Consider the following 23,934-nt stretch of genomic DNA (forward strand, 5'->3'; position numbering starts at 1 on the left):
AACGCAAAAGGTATTACAATTGTACAGGACGAATATACCCAGTTAACCAAGCGTTGTTTCCATGTTAAGTAAACTAATGCACTTCACGAGTTGTTGTGAAGTTGCCGTCAATTTGCTGACACCGAAGTCCTATGTGCAACCTGAGTTAGCAACATGAGGACAAATAGACATCAATATTTTATGAAATTTCAAGAGCAAATAGTGAGGATTAATAACGTGTCATGTTGATAGCAAGATAACAACATGCGATGATTTCGCATTTCATATACAGTATCGTGCCGACAACATAATGGCAAATTGATGGCACATAAAATATCTGACGTTTTACAAACGTTGCAAAATATTTGTTGAATATTGTTGAAGTTTCTGAATTATATCTTGTTGTCAATATTATGATGTTAACAACAGTTCTTGTTAACGTTATAATAGTATTGTTCTTCATTTTTATGACAATACCTAATTTATTGATGTAACAAATTTTTTCTACGTTTTCAATAACATTCTAAAAACGTTTGTTTCTAGTATTTAAATACTATAACTTTTTTTCATTGTTTTTCAATAACTTAACAATATTAATTTTTCGAAACTGTTATAGTTTTTTCTTTTCAAAAATATGTGATTTATAATATATAGAATATATAAACAGAATAATTTATATACAAAATAATAAAGCTAATTGTTTCTTGTCAATTCTTTTCCATGTTTGGTAAAATAAAAAATTTGTATATCTTTTATAATATTAAGAGTTGTTTTTTTTTAAATATAAAATATATATGGCAAGAATATAAAAAAAAACTGTGTACATTAAACAAATAATGTATTAATAATATATCGTCATAGCTAGATCTTCGTGCAAATGTTTTTCAATGTAATTTTATATACAAATTCACAAAACTGTGCGCCGAGCAAATTTTCGGTCTTGACACACACAGCTTTAAGTTGCACAAGAATAGTAATGGCACGTTATTAAATTGAAAAATAATTTATTCATAATTATTTGTACGATTATATTTAAGGACGGTAATTATGAAGGAGACGGTCCTTCTCACCGATTTTGATAAAATTTTACATATTTGTTCATTTTGAAACATACATTAAGAATCTAAAAGAAAAAATCGTCGCTCTCAAGGGGATAAAAAGTTATAAAGTATTAAATAACGACGTTTGTGAGGTTAGGAAATCTGTCACACAGCAAAATTAATTATCGCACCTGAAAGTAAATGCTTAAAAGGGGGAGGGGCTTCGCCCCTCCCCCCGCCCCCCCCCCCACATGGGTTTTCAACTTCCACGCAAAACAATTTTTGAATTAAAACTGGGACACGGGTTGGGTTGGGTTAGATTTGGAGGGGGGGCGGGGGGAGGGGCGAAGCCCCTCCCCTTTTAAGCATTTACTTTCAGGTGCAATAATTAAAAAATATATTCGGTCTCTCTATGCCGTCAGTGTGACAGATTTCCTAACCTCACAAACGTCGTTATTTAATACTTCATAACTTTTTACCCGCTTGAGAGCGACGATTTTTTCTTTCAGATTCTTAATGTATGTTTCAAAATGAACAAATATGTAAAATTTTATCAAAATCAGTGAAAAGGACCGTCTCCTTCATAATTACCTTAAGGACAATTTCATTAAAAACTATAATAGAATTTTTATGACAAGAATTATATATTAATAATTATATACTAATAATATTTTTCTGCCGTAAATGTTTATAATTTGTCATATTCACGCGTCTTCCACCAGCCACTCAAATCAGAACGACGCGTATTGGTTGAATCTAGGTAAGAACCAATCATTTTCATTTGTTGCTTAGCAACAAGCGGATGCACGACATTTCTGAATGCATCTATTATTGTTCGGACTGTATCTGTGGAGAGAATGAGAAAAGTTTGAGATCTTGAAAAAATTGAAAGTGAAAAGTAGTTTCGAGTTTTGATCCGTGCGCCAACACGTCAAGACGCTCAAGACTTTGTCCGATTAAGAATCTTGGAAGATTGCTAACGCGATCACCTCTCATTCTGTATTTTCTTGAAAAAGTTATAATCGTATCGTCCTCGATTTCATTTGGAAAAGGACGAAACAATAATTGAGTGGAAGTGGAAGGTGAAGATCAGCCAGAAAATTTCATCCTAACAGGTATGTAAAAATAATTACTTATTTAGGTCAGTGCTCGAAATGTGCCACTAATTCCGAGCACTGATTTAGGTAATTGATGGACGTGACAAAAACTTCATGTGTACAGAATGTTGCATTTACATACGAAGCAGTACGATGGGTTGTATGACAGACTTTGCAGGTTATGTATCTCAAGCGCGACTCAGTTATAGATAATGAACGTAGACAAAGTCTGTCGTGCATCCCGGTCATACTGCCTCATATGTAAATGCAACACCCTGTACAAAATATTAGGGTATATTGCACCGGCACATATGTCCGTATTCATTTCTCAGGGATGCTATTCTGTACATGCTTTTTATTTTTAACAATAGTTGTCGGTATCGTTGCGCAGCTTTTTTATCATGTAAAATATTTGCGCAACGACACTGACAACTATCGTTAAAAACAAAAAGTGTGTACAGAATAGCATCCTAGATCTCAAGATCAATTTGTCTTTGTATCGCATACGATAGAAAAAGATACACGAGAGAAATAATAAAATGATTACCCTTTTACACAATCATGCAATTTAGTCCAATGTTTTTTTCTACTTACAGGCCCCTCATCTGTTCTTTATTAGGATCTCCGTAGATTCTTGATATTAGCTGTTAAGGATAATCAAAAAACTAAATGTGCTGTTTAGTACAACTCACAAAGTTTTGGTAATAATTTTTGCAAGTGAGTATTTTAATATGAGTTCTTTCATTAAGTGAATCGTTTGACTCCATTATATTACATGTTCCTCTTTCAACAATTGAAAATACCTTTGTACACATTATCTTGATTTACATAAAAGTTGTACTGTGCATTTAATGTTTCTCCTTTTTCCTATAGAAACAATTTATTTTTATTTATTATTATAATTTATTTAATTTCAAGAGTTTCTTTACTTTCAATTTAAGCTTTTAACTATTATTTGTTCAGTGGTAAATTGTATAACACATTTAGTTGGCTATCACATCTATGTAATAGGCGAAATGAATTCTTTCAAAATGAGCAAAAATTTGAAAAATTCTAGAAGACGTAAACCGTTTTTTAAATTATCGTTACGCTAACGTAACCGTTTGTTTCAAGAATTGCGACAAAGCAGTGAATTGCGTATGGATGTGCAGATAGTTAATTCAGTAGTAAAGGCTGCATGCGACCATAATAACGATGTTATGTCATCGTCCCTTCAAAATTGTAATGATTCATTAATGTTCGCTGTTGATGAACTTGATACTGATATTTCTTCTTTGGTAACAGTAATGAATGATGTCAACAATGCAAGTACAATCTACTCTAAGGGTGCTAGTTCAGTTTGTATGAGTGATTGTATGAGTGAAGAGATAATAGATTCTGCACATATTTTTCAAGAATCCCTCGCATCAGCTTTTATAAAGGGAAATCTTACGCATGTGCAAGGAAACATTATTTTAAAAACATTGCGATCCCTTTCGCAACTCGTTTATCTTCCGCAAGATAGCGAACTCTCTTAAATACTCCTCGAGTTGGTCCTCAGATACGCAAAGTTTATTCAGGAGAGTATTTTCATGTTGGTGTTGAGAAAGCCTTTACTCGTATTTTGCAGAAGACTATACCAAACTTGATTCCGAACATTCTCGAGATTGATTTTAGCACTGATGGTGCTAGATTAAATAAATGTGGCACTATGCAAATTTGGCCAATTCAGTGTTCGATAGCAAATATTCTGGGCAGTAATCCTAAAATTGTAAGAATTTATAAGGGATCAAAAAAATCTGCAAATATTGATGATTTTCTAAATGACTTTATTGTAGATGTTCTTCAGGTTATCAGCAGTGGAGGTATTTTCTTATTTAACAAATATATCCCGATTGTATTAAGAGCTTTTATAGCAGACGCACCAGCACGCTCATGGATTCTAAATCACTTTGGTCATACTTCTAGTAATCCTTGTCATAAATGCAAAATTGTCGGTGTTCATAGTGATGGCCAGTTGGTTTTTACTGGCATAAAACATCCTCTCCGGACTGATAACGAATATGCACAATTGCTTGACGATGATCATCACAAGAGACCAAGTCCACTATCTCATTTACCGATTAGATTGGTTTCACAGGTGCCCGTTGAATTCATGCACTTAATTTGTGTAGGTGTCGTAAAGAAATTGTTAACTGCGTGGAATAGTAGTAAGTATGGCAAAAAAATGAAATTGTCCTCTCGAAATCAAAATCGAATTTCAAAAAGATTCGAACGTATTACGCTACATTGCCCACGAGAATTTTCGAGAAAGCCAAGGTTATTGACCGACTATAAAGATTACAAAGTAACGGAGGGTCGTCAATTTGTTTTGTACACAGGATCTATTGCTTTACAAGGCATTATAGACGAACAAGGATATAAGCATTTTTTGCTTTTTCACGCAGCTATACGTGCGCTGTGCCACTCTAAAATTTCTTCTAGCCAAATGACTTTTGCAAAACTTGTGTGGCGACCTTTCGCCACATGCCCAACGGAAGGTTTGAAAAATAATAATACACAGGAAAATAAATGACATGTTTGTCAGAAGATTCGCAAACAGGGAAGGTCATATACAGTTTCGAATTTGCGGACCAAACAGTCATTTTGGAGTTTATATAAAGCGGGCGAGAGAGGAAACGCTCTCTCTCGCCAAGTAACTTTTTGACATAGCACATCGAACTCTGTAACTCGGACGTAATGTACTCAAAACGTTAGATTTTAAACAGAAAGAAAACTCACTTGAGCTCTCAGTTAATTCCTTCGCGACTACATACATATACAGACGATTAAAATATCCAAATTTGCATTAGAAAAGTTTGTCGAGACATGTCCTTGCTTTTGTGACGTGACCTTTTCCTCCTATAATGTTCATGCGTTACTGCATTTATCAAAAGATGTTGAACGCTTAGGTCCTCTTGATTCTTTATCAGCGTTTCCATATGAAAATAATATGGAGTTCTTTAGAAAGTACTATAGAAAACTCATAGTTTTTTGCAACAGTTTGCTTTTAGAGAAGTTGAAAGACAGAAAAGAGAGAAATTAAAATCTCCAAGTTTTTAGGAGGCATGATAGCAATCCATTCCCTATACAACTGTCCTCTCACTATGTACAATATAAAAAACTACAAACAAAGAGTTTCTTTTTAGATGTTGACTCTTTAGGTGATAGATGCATTGTTTCGATTAATTTTTCAGTCTGCATTGTTTGCAATATTGTTCAAATGAATAATACATATTATTTGATCATTAACAAATTTCAAATCATGGAAGATTTCTATGATGTCGGTATTCCATCGTCCAAACTTGGAGTTTTTGTGTGTTCTGTGTTATCTGAGGATTGTACTGTTGTAGATTTGAGTAAAATTAAGGGAAAATGTTATGCCGTGGTGGAAAATCGAGGATGACAACTATTCTGATGTTACTGTCAGTGAAGAAGATGAATCCATTTATAATAAGTTCGTCGTTTTAACACTTCTGTAAGATGGAAAGTGAGCAAGGAGAGTCCATTCCTGATAAATTCGTTTTATTTTTATAGGATATTTGGAGAGGTTAATTATCTTACAACAGGTTGTATTCGCTGAAATTCTATTAAGTTCGATTACAATGCTCCGAAAGCATGCTGCACACGTTTCCGGAGCCCTCCCACATCAAGGATCTGGGCAGGATACCCGAAGGGTTTTTAGTGGGCCGTCCTCCGCCGACACGTCGTTGGCGGGGGCGAGTCCCGCATAACCCCGGGTTTTCCTCCAAAGCCCATTTTCCCTTCGTAAAAAAAAAGTTCGATTAAGATTATTCGAGATTAATAAAGATTAATTAATCAATTGATTGTATCGATTCGTTTCAGATTGATTTTGTTATGTTTAATTTAGTTTCGTAAGCATCGTCCGAAATTAGTTCTAATTGATTGCCTACTAAATGAAATTAAATTAAAATTGATAGACATAAATTCATTTCGACGTTTTCGAATTCGCGCTTTAGACTTCGAATCCATTTGTATCTAAAAATAATATAATATAGACAAAAATATATGAGAATTCAACATGATGAATGGCGTATTTTATATTTTAATCCATTTCAATCTAAAAAGGCTAAACCGTAAATTTGATAAATTAAAATAAATTATAATTTTCAATTTATTTAAATTTATGTTTGTTTGCTGGATGGTTTGATTCGGTTCATTTTTGTTATAATTTGGTTTGATTAGGATTTCTGGAGAACTAAAAGATAGATTTTCTCTCTCATGAACAGAAAACTGCTTTCTACAATCTTGTTACATTTTGAATAAGTGTGTTTGGTCATATAAGGCCAAAATAACAACTTTTATTTATCCTTTTATTATCCTTTTATTATTACTTTGTTTTAAAATAGATAAATTTAAAGTAAAAGAATAAAAAATGTATACTGTAATACCAGATGAACATGAAGGTTTTGTTGGTGCCACAAAGGTGCCATTTAAAATGGCACTATAGCAAAAAGAAATTTCGTTAGCATTATTTTTTTAAATACTATATATTATCATGACAATAATTTTCCGCATATTTTTTTGTATGGTACATAATGTTATATATTTATGCACTACAATTAAAGATTGTAATTTAATAATAACACAGTAACTAATTTAAAATATGCTTACGTTTAGAATGAATGATAAACTCAAAGCAAAGAATCGACAAGCAAATATGGTGAAGCGAAATTGTGTTCAAATTGGTCGAGGCAAAATAAGGCAATCAAATCGGTAATTATGCTCTCATATTATATACAGAATGGGTGTTGTAAAGTTGTATAGCAAACTATGTTATATATATAAAGCTTATTCATGATTCGTCAACTATTAATAAAGGTTTTGCTATTGGATACGCTATAATGTGAATATTTTACAGTTTATAAATACCTTTTTGTTTAATACTTTACGTAAATGTGATTTTTTATTTCTTACACTTACAAAAGTATAATAGCAAAATCGTTTATTAATGTAACTTAATTAAACTTCGTTTATTAATGTAATTATTAAGTTCCGTTTGATGCATATGTAAATCTTCGGACACGAAACAAATTTTACATAACAATTAGGATTTCGAATATCGAATATATTAATGAATTTTGTTCAGAACGTATTAACTGAGACAGGCAAATTCTTAATTTTTGAACGTTTCTAATACATTTTTATAGAAATGTATTCTTTTTTTAACTATTATTGATTAACTAGCTACTATATACTATAATCATATAAACTTATCACATTTTCAGAAAAATAAAAATATGGTTAAAAAAATTGTATTCAGCTACAATAACTTTTTTATTTCAAATGAAATACTCGCTTTTGAAACTGTTAATTATTATGATAATTTCTGGAATGCAATGGTTTACAAATAAAACATGATTAGACTTTATCATTTAAAAATACTTTGATTGTCTGCTAATACATAAAAGAATATACGTTCAATTTTATACAGATATTTTTTTATAATCTCGTACTCATTATATTATCGTATTATTATGTTCACGCTGATAAAAAAATGTATCATGTTCTTCACAGAAATATTTATCAGTTTTTATCTGATTCACAAAACGTCCTCACGGGACGCTTCCTGCACAATGTAATTTTTTACACGTTAACACAATAAAGTGCAAACTTATAATTTTTATTTTATAATTTCAACAGGGTTATACCATATGAATCAAACTTGTGGTTATTTACGTGCCACATACGTACGTATACGCATTGTCTCAATAACTGATAATGAATGAACTCAATTGCTAATTGCTTTATTAATAGGATGCACAATGACTTGTTTTAAAAATAACTTTCTTAAAAATGCTTGTGATCAAATGTAGGTGATGGGTCTTTAGTTAATATTGTGATTTTTAAAAGGATTAAAGACTTTCCTATATTCTGTATACACTTTTTCCTGCTATTTGTATTGCATTAGTGCCAGATTAAATTGATGTGGTAAATGTCTAACATAAAAATTGGCGGTATGTCACTAATTGATAATAAGTTATTAATTGAGTCAATAATATACTATGCTCCATTTTAATATACCAAAACACGATAATATAAAAGCATGGTGTTTTATATGCATGTGTTTGTGATTCTACAATTAAGTATATATCTTTTAAAGAGCGTAAATGTTGCTACCCTTTTTCTGTTTCTCATATGTAATGAAATGTTATATATTTTTGGTAAAATTTAAGATATAACACATATGATAATATTGGATGGAAGACTTTTCTTGACTGTATAACTTATTTACATATATTTAATCTCCCATGAAGCGACCTCTCCAAAGAAAAATCCAAGAGATGTATAAATAATTGATCTGATATTTTAATATTAACACTGTTTGATTTGTAGGACATATCTGGCAGTAAATTACTGACATAGCAAATTACTGGCATAGTAAGATATGTTGATAATGTTTGTATGTTCCTTTAATTGCTATTAATTTTCATATTTATTCTTACACTGACAAACACTCCTGAGTTGAAATTATAAACTTGAAATAAATATTTTTGCAAATTAAACATTCTTCACTTACCTTATATAGATAATCATTAATATTAGCGAACAAAATAACAAAATTAGATAAGTTCACAATATTCCTTTTTAATTAAATTAAGTTAAAATTAATAGCTTATTAAATTAATATACGCTAAAAATTATATTAACAAAAAGTTCAGTTAAAAGTTACGTTGAATATAATAAATTTAAAATAAAAATTAATTTTAAAAATCATTAATATTAAATTATAGTCATAATTTTATAAAATTACTTTGCTCAAAATAATTGTAATATAGATCATCATTTAATATTTTATTTGTACATTAAGTTAATAAAATAAAAAAAAAATATTATTTGTATAAAAATTAGTTTTCTGTGATAATTGTTTTCTTTTTACATAAATAAATTTTTAACTTAGGCAAAAAAGTAATAAGTTAAAGTTTATGTTTTAAAAATATCTAGTTAAAGTAGTTTTAAAAATTACTTAAACTAGTGTAGGATATGATTGTATATTTAGATAATAAGTGTGATCTACAAGTACAGAGTTTATTGCACAATGAGAATAGCACGCTTCGGATACAAACTAATTGCGGTGCTTGCAAAACTCTTAGCAGTCTCAAATCAGTCTCTTCGGTTTCGACAAGGCTTTCCGATCTCGCGGTGATTAGCTCTATCATATCGCACACACACACAATACGCACAGACTCGCAGCTCGCAACTCAAAAATCGCTCCTGCCTTGACGTGTCTCGTCCCGCTGCCGACAGGACTCTTGTAACTACTACGTTGTCGTGGTGGCCAATCACTGGCGTATTTCGACTGGCGGAAAACAGAGAGATATTATAATGAATGTTTAAGCAGTTAGGCTTTACATAAAATAGTTTGCTTTATTAAAATCGCCAAGACAAATAAACCACGAGTACGTGGACGTGATCGCGTGCTTACAGCTCGAGCCTCAACGGCTATGATTCGAAGTTAGCTCTCGGGAACTTATAGGCCTACTGTATGAGAGTAGTAGAGTCTACGCGAATATGGGTACAGGTATCTGAGCTAACATCACAAATGATCCCGGAGGATTGATTAGGAAATAGATTAATCTTACCAAATAAAACTTAGGAAATATGGGAGGGTCCCAGATGCGCACAGACCCGATCGGACACCACCAATCACGTAATCTAATCTAACCCAACCAACGAAAATACTCTAGGCATCGGCCGCTATAATTGGTGGTGTCCAATTGGGTTTGTGCGCATCTGGGACCTTCCCGGAAATATTACGCTATCGCTTGCGAACGTTCGCATCAGGTACGCCATGCACGGAAAGAGAGAGAGCGAGAAAAGGCGAGAGCACACAAAAACGGAACAAACCAGCGCCGCCGCTAGCGCTCGTAACGCCACAGTACTCTCCCCCCCCCCCCCAGTGTAAACGTAAGAAAACGTTAACGTACTAGTTAATACTGGAATGGAAGAACAAGGATAATAGTAAATACAATATGGTATAATAGACAAAATAATAAAAAAAAAGAATTATTGCTTTTTGAATGCTTAACGCTAAGTTGTACATTAGAGTTTTTCTTAATGTGAATTATTCTTTAAATCTGACGGTATTTGGCTTGGTCGCTGGACCGGAATATGTTCTTGGTTCTTGCTGGCTCGGTGCACCAGCTGATGCCGGAAATGTAGTTGACTGAGAGGTATCCGGGTCTTGGATTGTTAAGTAGGCAGGCTTAAGCCTATCGACAGTAACATTAACGCATTTACCGTTCATATCCAAAACAAAGACTTTATCCGAGATGCGCTCTAAAACCCTATGTGGGCCGGTGTACGGCTGATCTAAGGGGCGTCTGCTACCTTCTACTTTGAGAAAAACATGGGAACAATTACATAAGTCTTTGTGGAAAAACATTTTAGGTTTAATATGATGCAAGGTCGGTCTAGGTCGCAGTTTTTGCATAATTACGCGGAAATCCTCAACGAAAATCCGTGAGTTACTCGGCATTTCCTCGGAGGAGAAAAATTCACCTGGGACCTTGAGCGTGGCGCCGTAAACTAATTCCGCTACGGAGGTGCCTAAATCTTCCTTGAAGCAGGTTCTCAAACCAAGCAAAACCACTGGTAGTGTGTCGATCCATTGAGCTTCGCCATGGCACATCAATGCGGACTTGAGGGAGCGATGCCATCGCTCGATGATCCCGTTGGACTCCGGATGATACGCAGTTGTTCGGCAGCGCTTCGAACCGACAAGTTGAACTAGAGCATCGAACAATTGTGCCTCGAATTGTGAGCCTTGATCAGTTGTGATCAGGCGTGGGAAACCAAACCTGGTTACCCAGTAAGTGAAAAGGTTCTTTGCCACCGTATCTGCAGTGCAGTCCTGCAAAGGAATGGCTTCGGGCCAACGAGTAAATCGATCGACCATCGTTAACAGATATTTGAAACCTTTAGATGGAGGCAGGGGACCGACAATATCAATATGCACATGTTCAAAATGTGAGTCAGGCATTGGGATTTTAGTGGGCGAAACGTGGTTGTACCGATGGATTTTCGATTGCTGGCACGCTAAACATGTACGGGCCCACTCTTTAATATCTTTCGCCATAGATGGCCACACAAATTTTTGCGAAATTTGTCGATGCATTGCTCTGCCGCTTGGATGCGACATCTGCACCATGTCGAACACTCGTCTGCGCAATGATGCAGGAATGTACGGCTTGATGTCATCTTCCGAGGTGTCACAGAAGATGGTGGATGCTGTCTCCGATAGGGTAAACTTTTTTAGCTTCAGTGACGTTGCTGCGGATTGCTTCAACTGTTGCAGTTCTTCGTCTGAGGATTGAGCTTCTGCAATTTCCTGCATGTCAAGGCTGGTTGGCATCACGATAGTGTCGACGCGAGATAAAGCATCTGCTACGATGTTCTCGGCGCCTGCGATGTGGCGAATGTCAGTCGTGAACTCTGAGATGAAAAGCAGCTGGCGAGTTTGCCTGGAAAACATTTGATTAGATTTCCTCTTAAATGCGAACACGAGGGGCTTGTGGTCTGTTACGATGTAAAAATTTTGTCCTTCGAGCATGAAACGAAAGTGCTTGATAGCCGAATAGATAGCCAACAGCTCTCTATCATACGCACTATACCTAGTTTGCGTGGGTGTGAGTTTCCTCGAGAAGAAATTAAGTGGCTGTAAAATTCCGTTGCTGCGCTGTTGCAATACTGCACCGATCGCTGTATCTGAGGCGTCCGTCTGCAACGAGAGTGTTGCCTTGCTATCAGGGAATGCAAGTGAGGTGGCTTGAGCAAGATGTTTTTTAACTTCCTGAAAAGCTTGTCTAAGCTCCGGGGTCCATACTATTTTTGCGTTATTGCAACGTTTACGTCCGGAGATTTCCTTGAGCAATGGCGCCTGCATGGTTGCAACGTCTTTGAGAAATCGGTTGTAAAAGTTGAGCATGCCCAAGAAGCGTCGAAGTCCTTTAACCGTTGCTGGTTCTTGGAAATCGGTGATGGCTTGGACCTTTTCAGGAAGGGGTCTGATGCCTTCCGTGCTGATTATATGTCCCAAGAAGCTGACACTTTTTTGACCAAAAACACATTTATTGGGGTTGATTGCGATTCCGTACTGTTGGAGTCTGCCGAGGAGTACTCTCAGGTGCTCTTTGTGCTGTACTTCATTTTGTGAAGCGATCAAGATATCATCAATATACGTAAAACAGAAATCAAGTCCCGCGGTTACCCGATCTATGAATCTTTGGAAGGACTGCGCCGCGTTACGCAGCCCAAAAGTCATAAAACGGAAATTCAAACAGTCCAAATGGCGTAATAATTGCAGTCTTTGGAATATCCGATTCGCGGACTGGTATTTGTTGGAATGCGCGCACCAAGTCTAGGGTGGAGAATATAGTCTTGTTATGCAGAAAATGCGTGCTGTCTTGCAAAAAAGGAATTGAGTAACGATCTGGCAAGGTTACCTTGTTGAGTTTGCGGTAGTCCCTGCACGGGCGCCAGTCGCTGTTTTTCTTTCGTACTAGATGTAGGGGACTAGCCCAAGGACTTTTGGAGGGTCTACATAAGCCTTGTTGAATCATGTATTCAAATTCCTGTTTGGCTGCCTTAAGTTTCTCCGGGCACAGTCGTCTAGCTTTGGCCGACACAGGGGGACCCGTTGTCTCGATAACATGTTCCACTCCGTGCGCAGTTTCCTTATGAATGATCGACGTTCTCGTTACTTCTGGAAACTCACTCAGAATCTCTTTAAATGAACAATTTTCGGCCAACGTTGTTATGCGAGGCGTGGCTTGTTTGACCAGCTGAGCGGAGACTTTGATGAGCGTATTGCCGTCGATTAACCGCTTGTGTCGAATATCGGGCAATAAATTGAAATGTGCCAGGAAATCCGAGCCAATGATACAGGTGTCCACGTCGGCAATCACAAAAGGCCATTGAAAGGTCCGACGGAATCCCAAGTCGAGTTTGAGTAACTTCTGTCTAAACGTAGGCATAATTGTTCCATTAGCCGTGTAGAATACATGATCGCTCTGATTCGACCGGTCGCGTCTTGAGACGGGAAGAGTCGAGACGTCCGCCCCGGTGTCTATCAAAAATTTAATGCCGGTGACACGGTCTCTGACTATAAGACGGCGAGTTGCCACGGCCAAACTACCTGCCGCCTGAAGCAGTTCGGCTTCTAGTTTTCCTGTGGGGCTGGTTTCCAACCGCACGGCTTTGTACACCTGTTGGCTTTGCTGCCAAAACGTCGATGGGACCAGCAGCTGTCGGATTGGCTCCCTGAACTGGATCTTGAATAACTTCCGCGACGAGAACCCTGCGGAGTTTGTGAACGGCTGCGCGAAGCACGAGTCTCTAACTTTTCCACTCGCTCTATAAACGCAGAAATCTGCGAGCATTGCGGATCCGTTGGAAGAGTCTGCTTGGATGTTGCTGCCGTGACCACGTTAATGCCGGCGGGTAACACATCTGTTACTCTATCCGCTAGCTGCGATAATTCTTCAAGGTCGTACTTGGTAGCTGTCAAAATGGCTTGCACCTGCTGCGGTAGTCGTTGTAACCACAAGGATTTAAGCACTTTTTCGGATACACCGGATTGTGCAAGGTCTCGCATTCGTCTAAGTAATTGCGACGGGCGGCGATCACCCAGATCGATCTCGTTTAATAGTCTACGCAGTTTCTTTTCAGCGCTGTCCGCGAAACTTTTAATTAACCTGTCCTTAAGCGCATGATATTTGTCCGCCGCGGGAAGATTAAGCACAATATCGCTAACCTCAGCTAAACAAGCTTTGTCGAGGCATTGTATCATCGTAATTATACTTCGTTATCGTCTACTGTTATATTCGCGGTAAAGAACTGAGCTTCCATCTGCACGAACCATAGATCCGGCTTCGATTTCCAAAACGGATCTAATACCGACTCGCGCGAGTGCGGGAACCTCTATTACACGCGACGATACACTGTTTTCTTGGTCGCCCGACGGCGGGTCGCCTGAGCCACTAGCCATGACTATTCGTTACATGTACGCGTTGATTAGGTTGAAAATTTTTTACAGCGTAACGCGCCGTGATCACGTCGGGGTCACCAACTGTGGCTATTACGTTGTCGTGCTGGCCAATCACTGGCGTATTTCGACTGGCGGGAAATAGAGAGTTATAATGAATGTTTAAGCAGCTAGGCTTTACATAAAATAGTTTGCTTTAGTAAAATCGCCAAGACAAATAAACTCCACGAGTACGTGGACGTGATCGCGTGCTTACAGCTCGAGCCTCAACGGCTATGATTCGAGGTTAGCTCTCGGGAACTTATAGGCCTACTGTACGAGAGTAGTAGAGTCTACGCGAATATGGGTACAGGTATCTGAGCTAACATCACAAATGATCCCGGAGAATTGATTAGGAAATAGATTAATCTTACTAAATAAAACTTAGGAAATATTACGCTATCGCTTGCGAACGTTCGCATCAGGTACGCCATGCACGGAGAGAGAGAGAGGGAGAGAGCGCACAAAAACGGAACAAACCAGCGCCGCCGCTAGCGCTACACTTTCCTAGAGTCCCTAGAAGTAGAGAGTCTGGACATTTCGGGGTTCCATGTGATTGTTCACCTAAAATGGCAGCACCAATACGGATCCTTGTTTAATCCTCTTTAGCCAATGCGATAACAATATACAATACGTTCAAGTGCACACAATGATAAACATACACACACATAAAGCTCACGTACATACACTAACATATTCATTACCGACATTTTAGGGGCAGATGTCCAGACTCTCTACTTCTAGGGACTCTACACTTTCCCGCCCGCTCGCGCCATCTGTCGCCCACTCTTACACATAGATGTATACGCATCGCACTCGCTCGCACACCATACGCATACCCACGCTCGCACTCGACTGATCCTCCTACACTAGTTAAAAAGTAAATCATTAAAAACGAAGTAAATTAAAAATTATTAATTTTTTAACTTTATTATTTAACTTTTAACTTTTCACTTTCTATCCTTTCACTTACTATCCAATCCTGCAAAAAAATTAGTATTTTGGATATAATTGCAATAAGATATTTTTTATTTTTAATGTTTATTTTTTTTTTTAATAGTACGTAATAGCGGCTGTGCATTGGCGAAAAAGAAGATATTTTAATAAAAACGTGTATTGTAACTTTACATCTGATGGAAAAATTGATAACGTTGAAATATTCGCATATGCCAGTTATGGTCTAGTCAAATACAGACGAACAGAAAAAGAAAGGGGCTTTATTAGAAAGTAACGCAAAAAATTTAATTGTATTCTCAAAAATACAGCACTATGGTTTCTATAAATCCATACATAACTATGTTTTTATATCTGTAATAACTTAGACATTAATTATTATAATTTGAAAACTTCAAATCGATTTAGACATCCCTAACACTTTTTCTTTCAAGCGGTCACTTTAGGATACTGAAATAAATATGCGAGAAAAACAAAAAATGACCAGTCAGAGGAAAATTTTTTATTATTGCAATAAACGCATGGTATGTTGTAGAGCTTATTGTAGAAATAAAATTATAAATTAATTTTGCATTCTAGTTCTGGACATGCTTCACGTACCATTGTGAGGCCTAAAAGATACATAACATTATCATCGGAGAATGAGCTCTTACAAAAGCGTAAAAATGTTAATGTACGCACCAAGAAGATTATTCATGCAAATATGGATAAAGAAATTGAAATTATCAAAGAAACATTGAAAAAAGTTTCTTCAAGCACAAATGCCACTGATGCAAATAAAAAAATGCTTGAATCCGAACAACAGATAACATCTAAGCCTATACAGCATACTCAAGTTTTCGCAGTGGAAAGTAATCATACAAATAATTCTCAGACACATTTAAGAGAGACTTCTAGTACACAGTCGCACAATACACTAATTGGTTGTACCAATGATCAGCAGGTTGAAATATGTGGCATAAAGCCGTACAGTTCGATAAGTACTTGCAGAACGGAAGGTTCAGAACGATACAGTCCGTACACTTACACGCAGCTTGTACCTAGTACAGCGACATATGCTTTTGAGGCGTCAAGAACTGCCGCAAGCAATGTTGCATTCCCTATTGAATATTCTAGCTCCAATAAAGTGGATTATTCCAACACAATAAGATTATGAAAATCCTACCGTTAATATCGAGAATGTCTGAATCTTCTCAAGGAACCTTAAGGCCACCGATGTCGCATACTATAACATCGTCCCAATATACAGGCTTTTCACAGAACCAAAACTATGGAAATTCTAAACGGATATCGTGTGGCTCGGCACCTCCGTGAAGTTGGCACCCGACTTTTACGAAATCAAATTTAAAAGTGTGTTTCTTGTAGGATTTTGTCTGTAGATGATTGTAGTAAACATTATTTTGTTTGTAGTTAAAAAATAAATATGTTATCGGTTTTTAAAAAACAGTAAGAAATTATTTAGTAGCTCAAATGGCATCAGATTTCAATCTGAAATCGTTTGTAGTTGTTTGTAGTTTAAAATAACAGTAAAAATAGTTTATATGTAAGCAACGCAAACATCGTTGACATAACAAAAAAATACGTTAAATTTTTAAGAGAGCTAATGTCATTTTTTAAGAAAAAATAGATTTCTATAATTTTTATAAAACTGGACAAAATATTTTAAAATAATTGTAATTCTTTAATAAGAAATCACATTTCAAAGGATAAGTAATACATATAATTGTAATACATATAAATGCGCATTAATTTGTAAAAAAAGTACTTGTATTATTCATGTAAAAATAACAAATTTATTACAAAAGTATACTATCTCATTACAGGTTGAATATTTCCAATTTTGGGAGGGGGGGGGGTTGGACCCTTCACGATGCTGTAAAATATTGCTTTAAAGAGAGTTTGTCAGACGAGGCTATACGCCACTTTTCTGCATGGGGAGAGGGGGAAATTTTCCATTATCAACGACAAAATTAATTAAAGCTATATATGGTAAGTTGCTTGCTGATTAGCTCCTTTAAATAAAAAAAATACGGTTAAGATATAGTTAAAGTCATTATTGTTCCGCATCATTGTCACCACAAATTAAAATTTTAAAACAAGATTGAAAAATACAAAAACATATAAGAGAGGTCAAGAAACAAGCGCAAAAGGCTTGATAAGATATAAAAATTAAAACATTTATTTGTTAAATGACAATAATTGTATGTCGTAAAAGAAAAAAAAGTAGTAGTTTAATTTTTACCGCTTTAATTTTTCTTTTGCCATATACAATTATTATCATTTAACAAATAAATGTTCTAATTTTTGCATTTTATTAAATTTTTTGCGCTCTTTTTTACCACTCATTTATGTTTTTATGCTTTGCTATATTCGAGCTTGTTAACATTTCGAATAAAGATTGGAAATATATAACTTCTAACTTTAATTAAAAATATACATGCAGGTATAAATTACATAAAATTATAATAGCATATTTCTTCCTGCAGATGCAATTTCTGGAAATACTAATTTTCCGCAGCCAACACGCAAAGAATTTTTCAGAGAAATTGGGGAAGCGGTACGTTTCGGTAAATAAAGATATCGTAATACGATTAACCGAAAATCAGCTACAATGTACACCCATGGAATTTGATTCTGTCCATGGGGAAATTTTCTAAACTAAGAAATCACCACTTTCTACATACTCGCAGTTCATGATTAATGTAACGACTAGAGCTTATTGGTCGTTACATTAATCATGAACTGTAAGTATGTAGAAAGATAGCGATTTTTTAGTTTGGAAAATTTCCCCATGGACAGAATCAAATTCCATGGGTGTACCATGATGTAAGAAGAATGTTTTTTACATCATGGGATATACAACGTAGGTCGCCGAGAAAATATGCGTCACGCAGTGGACGAGCTCCTTGAAATAAGGAGACCGGAGAATCAAACTATCGCAGAAGATGATAGTGATGAAAATGATACTTTATTGCCAGAACAAGAATAATAATATTTATGAAAGTGTTATTTATAAAAGTTTTTATAACTTTATATATCTTTTATAGATATCTTTTACAGATATAAATATAATTTGATAAATACGTTTTTAATAAAAAGTTAAATTTATCTCAAGCAATGAAAGGTCCAAACGTACAATGTGTGTGTATACACATATATATATATAAAATTCTCTTTCTTATTGTGCATTCAAGCAATTATCTTCAAATTTTATTTCCCTTTTGTCTCAACTTTTCTCAAATTGAAATACTGTAGATTAAGCTTTGTGTAAGTTCAATAACCGTATTCAATATGTTGAATATAATAAAATCTTATTTCAAATGTAATCAGTACGGTTTTTAATGTGCACAAAATTGTTTAAATCTACAAATTTATAAGGTTCATGTAATGTAATCTTTCCTAGTGAGATCGTATAGCGAATGAATGTCGATTTTGTTATCATTTCTCATTGGATTGTTGAATAGATCTTATTTATTCGTAAAAAAATCATCTATTTTAGAACAAAAACCGCATGTAATCTTATAAACTTATAATGAAATTATAAGTGGTTTTTTCCTAGGTAACATTGGTTTTCATGAAAATATAAATAACATTTTTTCAACATCTGACGTTAACTTTCATATCAAATATATAAAATGCGGGGTCTACAACGCAGTCGTTAAGATGCTACGACTCTGCGACGGTTCAATCAAAGAAGTAAAAAATATATTCTCTACTTTGATTGGTCCGTCGTAACATCCTAACGATTGTATTGTAGACGACGCATAAGGCATTTATATTTTTGCAAATATTGCCATCATGTTGCTGTCATCATGCTGTATATCGCGGATATCACATCGTGACAAGTTGTTCTCACGTTGTCATCAAGATGCCTTCAACATGCCGTTAATATGCTGTTAAACGCGGACAGGAAACCGATGGCAACAGTTGCCATCATGTTGCTATCATATGTATATTCTTTGAATATAGTAAAGTAATGCCATCAAGATGCTATCAATTTGCCATCATTAAATTTAGAATTTATGTAAGGGCAAGATTTCACACATAATGAGGAAGCACCTTGTCCCTTGTTTGTCAATCTCAGTTGCTGAAACGGTTAACAGCAACATAACGGCATTTTGAACTCACTTGGCTATCTGGGTATTCCATTAGTCCAACACAAACAGAATTATTCCATTTACAATTAATATTGATCACTGTAAAGGAGCTACAAGTTTTGATGATTTAAGAACTATCAATGGAGAAAAATGTCAATCGTTTTTAGCGGCATGTCTAGCTTTAGGTTTAATTGAAGATGATGATAAATGGAAACAAGCTGTGAACAAAGCTGTTGGATGGATGATGCCCCGACAACTTCGTAGATTATTTGTACGTATATTATTACATTGTCAACCATTACATTCTGAAGAACTTTGGGACAATTTTAAAGAAACAATGTCGAAAGATTATATTCGGCACTTTGGATTGATACAAGGACAAGGGAAAGCATATACGCAAATTAACACTATGCTTTGTGCTGAAAGTAAAAGTCTTGCTGATTTTCCCCAAATGGAACAATTAATAGAAAATGATATCGACAATTATTATATTACAATTGAAGAAGCTATGGACGTTGGTACTAGACAATATGGACAGTTAAATGATAAACAAAAAAAACAGTAGATCTCGTATTAAACAAATTAGATACTAACAATCACGATAACAATTGTATTTATATCGATGGTCCAGGTGGTTCAGGTAAAATATTTATATATACTACTATATATCATTTAACCAAATTTCGAAATAAACATATTTGTTCAATGGCTTTTACGGGTATAGCAGCTACATTATTACCAGCAGGAAAAACAGTTCATAAAACATTTGGTTTACCGGTTCCATTATATGCTGATTCATCATATAACATTAAAATCCAATCTAAGGAAGCTCATTGGGGGGGGGGGAAGCAAAGAGCGAACAAGAGCGGGGGAAAGCAAAAGAAAGCAAGAGCGAACGATAGAAAGCGAGGGAGAGCATTAGAGAGCGAGAGAGAAAGAGCGGTAAAGGACGAAGAAAAGCGAGAAAGAGCGATAAGAAGCGTATGAAATCGTAGGAAAGTGATAGAGAGGGAGAGAGAGTGAGGGAGGGCGAAGGAGAGCGGTAGAGAACGAGGGAGAACGGTAGAGAATAAGAGAAAAAATGGTAAAAACAAACAAAGGAAAGCGAAAAAGAGTAAGAATAGACAACGAGAGAAAACATGGGAGAGCGAGAGAAAAAGCGTAGAAGAACGGTACAGATCGAGAGAACGGAAGAGAGGGAGGGGGGAGGAGAGAGGGGGAAGGAGGGAGAGAGAGGGAGGGGAGAGCGAGAGAGAGAGAGAAAGAGAGAGACAAAGAACTAAAGCAAGCAAAGGAGAGAGTGAAAAACAGAGACAGAGACCAAGTTTTTGAAATATTTTTTATATATATTCATATAGCTTTTGAAAATTACCGCTAAAAGGGACAATTCTGAAATTTTGCGAAGTGGAAGACGACGACGACGACGACGACGACGTATCTGAATGACATAAATCGAGTTAAAAAATACATGCATAATTCATATCTCAGAATCAAATGCACCTACGGGCATCATTCTTGTGTCATTGTGCGCGGAAAAATCGACACTTACCCCTCCCCCCTACATTCATTTTTTAATAACATTAATTTGTTTAAAAAGGACAACCATTTATTTATAAAAAACTAAGTTCCTTCCTGTAAATGATACATAGTAGCGTCTTTTATTTAATTGGTTAAAAAAAAATTAAAAAAATATCTAGAGGCGCGGTCGCGACTCGCGCCTGTGTAGGAGAAGCGAGTCGCAGACCGACCCTCTTTTACGCGAGTCAGCGAGTTCCAAGCATGCGAGATTATCAGATCTCAGTAACGGCTGAACCGATCAAGTTCTGAGTAGTCTCAAACGATAGCTTGCCCCCGACTTGTATAATAAAAGGGTTTTTATTTTTCCGCCCCGTGCCCTACGAACGGAGATATCGCAACGCAAAGTCCAAATCTCAATTTTTACATTTAAGAAACGTCATCGTCGCCAAGATTTTCTTGTCCAGTACATATTTTCGACACAGAGAGGCGTTCGCTATTATATTATATTAGCTATATTCAATCAATCATGTCATGTACCTTCATTTAACCTGAATAGTAGTTGTCACCTAACGCAACTGACCATTCCGTCACGGCAATTCCGGTGCGAACAATCCTTTAATCCGTTTTCCGCCCGGTTAAGAATAATCAGTACAAAATTACCGTTTCAAAAAAAAAGGTAAGAAAAGGCACCAAATGTATGTGCGCGCACCCAAAAACCTTTTTTTTTTCTGCAACTGGTACTATCTCTGTGTTAATTGAAAAACTTACTATGCCAGTCCATGTCGTAATATCTTGAACTTTAATATACCTTTGTAAATTACAATATTACATTTTATTCCATTTTTTTTTCTTACAATTTTGTCAAGTTGAAATCATGTCTTTTATTACAAAAAAATACAAATTGCTTGACACTGCAAAACGCATGATATCAGTAGAAAATTACCTTTTCAAAAAAAAGGTAAAGAAAAGCACCAAGTATGCGTGTGCGTGCACTTTATCTTTATTTTTTTTCTAAACCCAAGTGATATTATTTTTGTATTTTAACAGAAAAAATTTTTTATACTAATTTAATTTTACAAAATCCAAGTAGTACTACTTCGTACTTTATATTTTCATTGAAAAATTTTCCTATTCTAACCCAATTGGTATGTATTTGATTCGCTAAAACCTAAGTAACAGTGTAAATCGTGTCTTATTACAGAAAAAAAAAAGAAATTACATATTGCTTAACAGTACAAAACGCGTGATATCAGTACAAAATTACCTTTTCAAAAAAAAAGGTAAAGAAAGAGCCTATGTATGTTGCGCGCAACTTATTTTGAAATTGTGTAATTTAATAAAAATGATAGACGTTTATTAAAAAAAAAATGTGTGAAATCTTTTAAAATGCACCTATTATAAAGAGAATATACTTTTTCTACAAAATTAAAGTAGTCGTTTGTAATTTTGTATTTGTAATTTCTTTGAAAAACATTCCTATTCTAACCCAACTGGTAGTATCTTCAATTTTTATACAAAACCCACGTGGTACTATCTCTGTATTGTTATTGAAAAATCTTCGTATTTTAAAAATTCAAGTGATAGCATCTTTAATTCTCATTGAAAAATTTTATTCTAACCCAAGTAGTATTTCCTTAAATATTGTGTAATTTAATTCAACCTAAATGCATTTTTCCAAAAAATCTTTTAAACAATCAAAGTACTATTTTTGTATTTTTATTGAAAAATCTTTCAATTTTAACCCAAGTGGTTGTATTTAATTTTAATAAGTTTCATGGAATATTTAACATTTAATTTAAAAGATTAAAGAGGAAACGGTACAAAATGAGAAAATTTTATTAAAATAAAAAATTTTTGATGTACAAAAACACGACTTAGTTTTCCGGCGCGGGATCGGCGCCGTCGCTCCTCCTGCTGCTTCCTCGACTTTCTTACTCGATGTCTTCCTCCGGACGGCTGCCACGATTACAAAGTCAATAATGCCGTTCGCTTGGGTTTGCGCTAACATTTTCACACCCTAACGCTCTCGATAATTACACAGATTACACATAAAAAGATTTCGCGGAAATTAAGAGCGGTAAGACGCGGCACTTTAAAACGGATCATTCGTTTCCCCTTCTCCCTCTCGGGGAGAGAGAGGCGCAACCCAGGGTACCCTCCACAGCTTTATATATACTTAACGCGAGACGCTACCGCGTCTCTTAATTAATATGAAGCATGTTTGTTACATTTGTAGTTCTTAAATTAATGATTTATTTTATGACGAGATAACATTTAATGTAGGTTAAAGAAGTATCTCGAATTGGAGGAAAAAATCCTTACAAATTTATAAAGCGCAACTGTACTCATTTATTGACCGACGAATTAGCAGAAAAATATAGCTGGCTAGGGGCAAAGCAAAAACAAAAATTTGCTCTTTTAAAACTTGCTGATTTGTTAATTGATAAGTGCCCAATATTATAGAAAGTCACTTATTTAGTTTACTGATAAAAATATTTTTATTTGAATAGTTAATCTTCATTAATTATTATCAAAATATGTCTAATTGAAAAAAAATTTCTAAAACTATTTATAAAATAATACATATATTTTATAACAGTTGCCGGTCAGGAAACTGATTCCAATTACACCAAAAAGGTTTTTGAAGAAGCGATTCAAAAATGGCTTCGAAGAGCAAAGGAAAGAATGATTGCTGAGTTGAAGAAATTGTAAGACTAAAAGTTAATGAGTTTAATATTCTTTTTTTAATATTACAAATATTTTTGTTTTTTGCTAACGCGGTTGCAACAACGTTATTTTGGCTTTACACGAGACTTAAAAGTATTTGCCTTTATTTATTTAGAAAGCAGATAAAGACAGATAGAGGCATGTTTAAATCTCGTTTAAAACCAAAATAACGTTTGTGAAATTGGGTAAATGTACTAATATACATTTGTATTTTCGATATACGTTCTTGCTATTTAAATGTTTAATTTTAAGTATTATTTTCATTTTAAACAATTTATTATAATATCCGTATTTTCTGTATGATTATAATATTATGTTAATGTAATAATTCAAATGTTTAATTTTAAGTATTTTAAACCAAGTTTTTGAGTTTTTTTTATTAATTATTAAGTATTTTCGTTTTTTATATTTTAATGGCAAAAGTTTATGAATATGTTTGCATATTTTTGATATAATTA

General features: G+C 35.0%; 1 protein-coding gene and 1 long non-coding RNA gene across 2 annotated transcripts in view; one reads left to right on the forward strand and one right to left on the reverse strand.

Annotated features, from left to right (window-relative positions):
- Window positions 1–9,134: 9,134 nt before the first annotated feature.
- Window positions 9,135–23,934, reverse strand: part of LOC113005424 — a 105,114-nt gene continuing 90,314 nt past the window's right edge. Inside the window, exon 3 of the mRNA XM_039459042.1 lies at window positions 9,135–9,455. Coding sequence (XP_039314976.1) covers window positions 9,439–9,455 — 17 coding nt within the window. The 3' untranslated portion in view covers window positions 9,135–9,438. The remainder of the gene's footprint in view (window positions 9,456–23,934) is intronic.
- Window positions 13,571–17,740, forward strand: LOC113005422. The gene is made up of 3 exons (XR_005576598.1): window positions 13,571–16,484; window positions 16,958–17,123; window positions 17,621–17,740. It is a non-coding gene; the product is annotated as an uncharacterized LOC113005422 (long non-coding RNA).

Source organism: Solenopsis invicta, chromosome 16 (genome assembly GCF_016802725.1).
Source record: "Solenopsis invicta isolate M01_SB chromosome 16, UNIL_Sinv_3.0, whole genome shotgun sequence".
Classification (NCBI taxonomy): domain Eukaryota; kingdom Metazoa; phylum Arthropoda; class Insecta; order Hymenoptera; family Formicidae; genus Solenopsis; species Solenopsis invicta.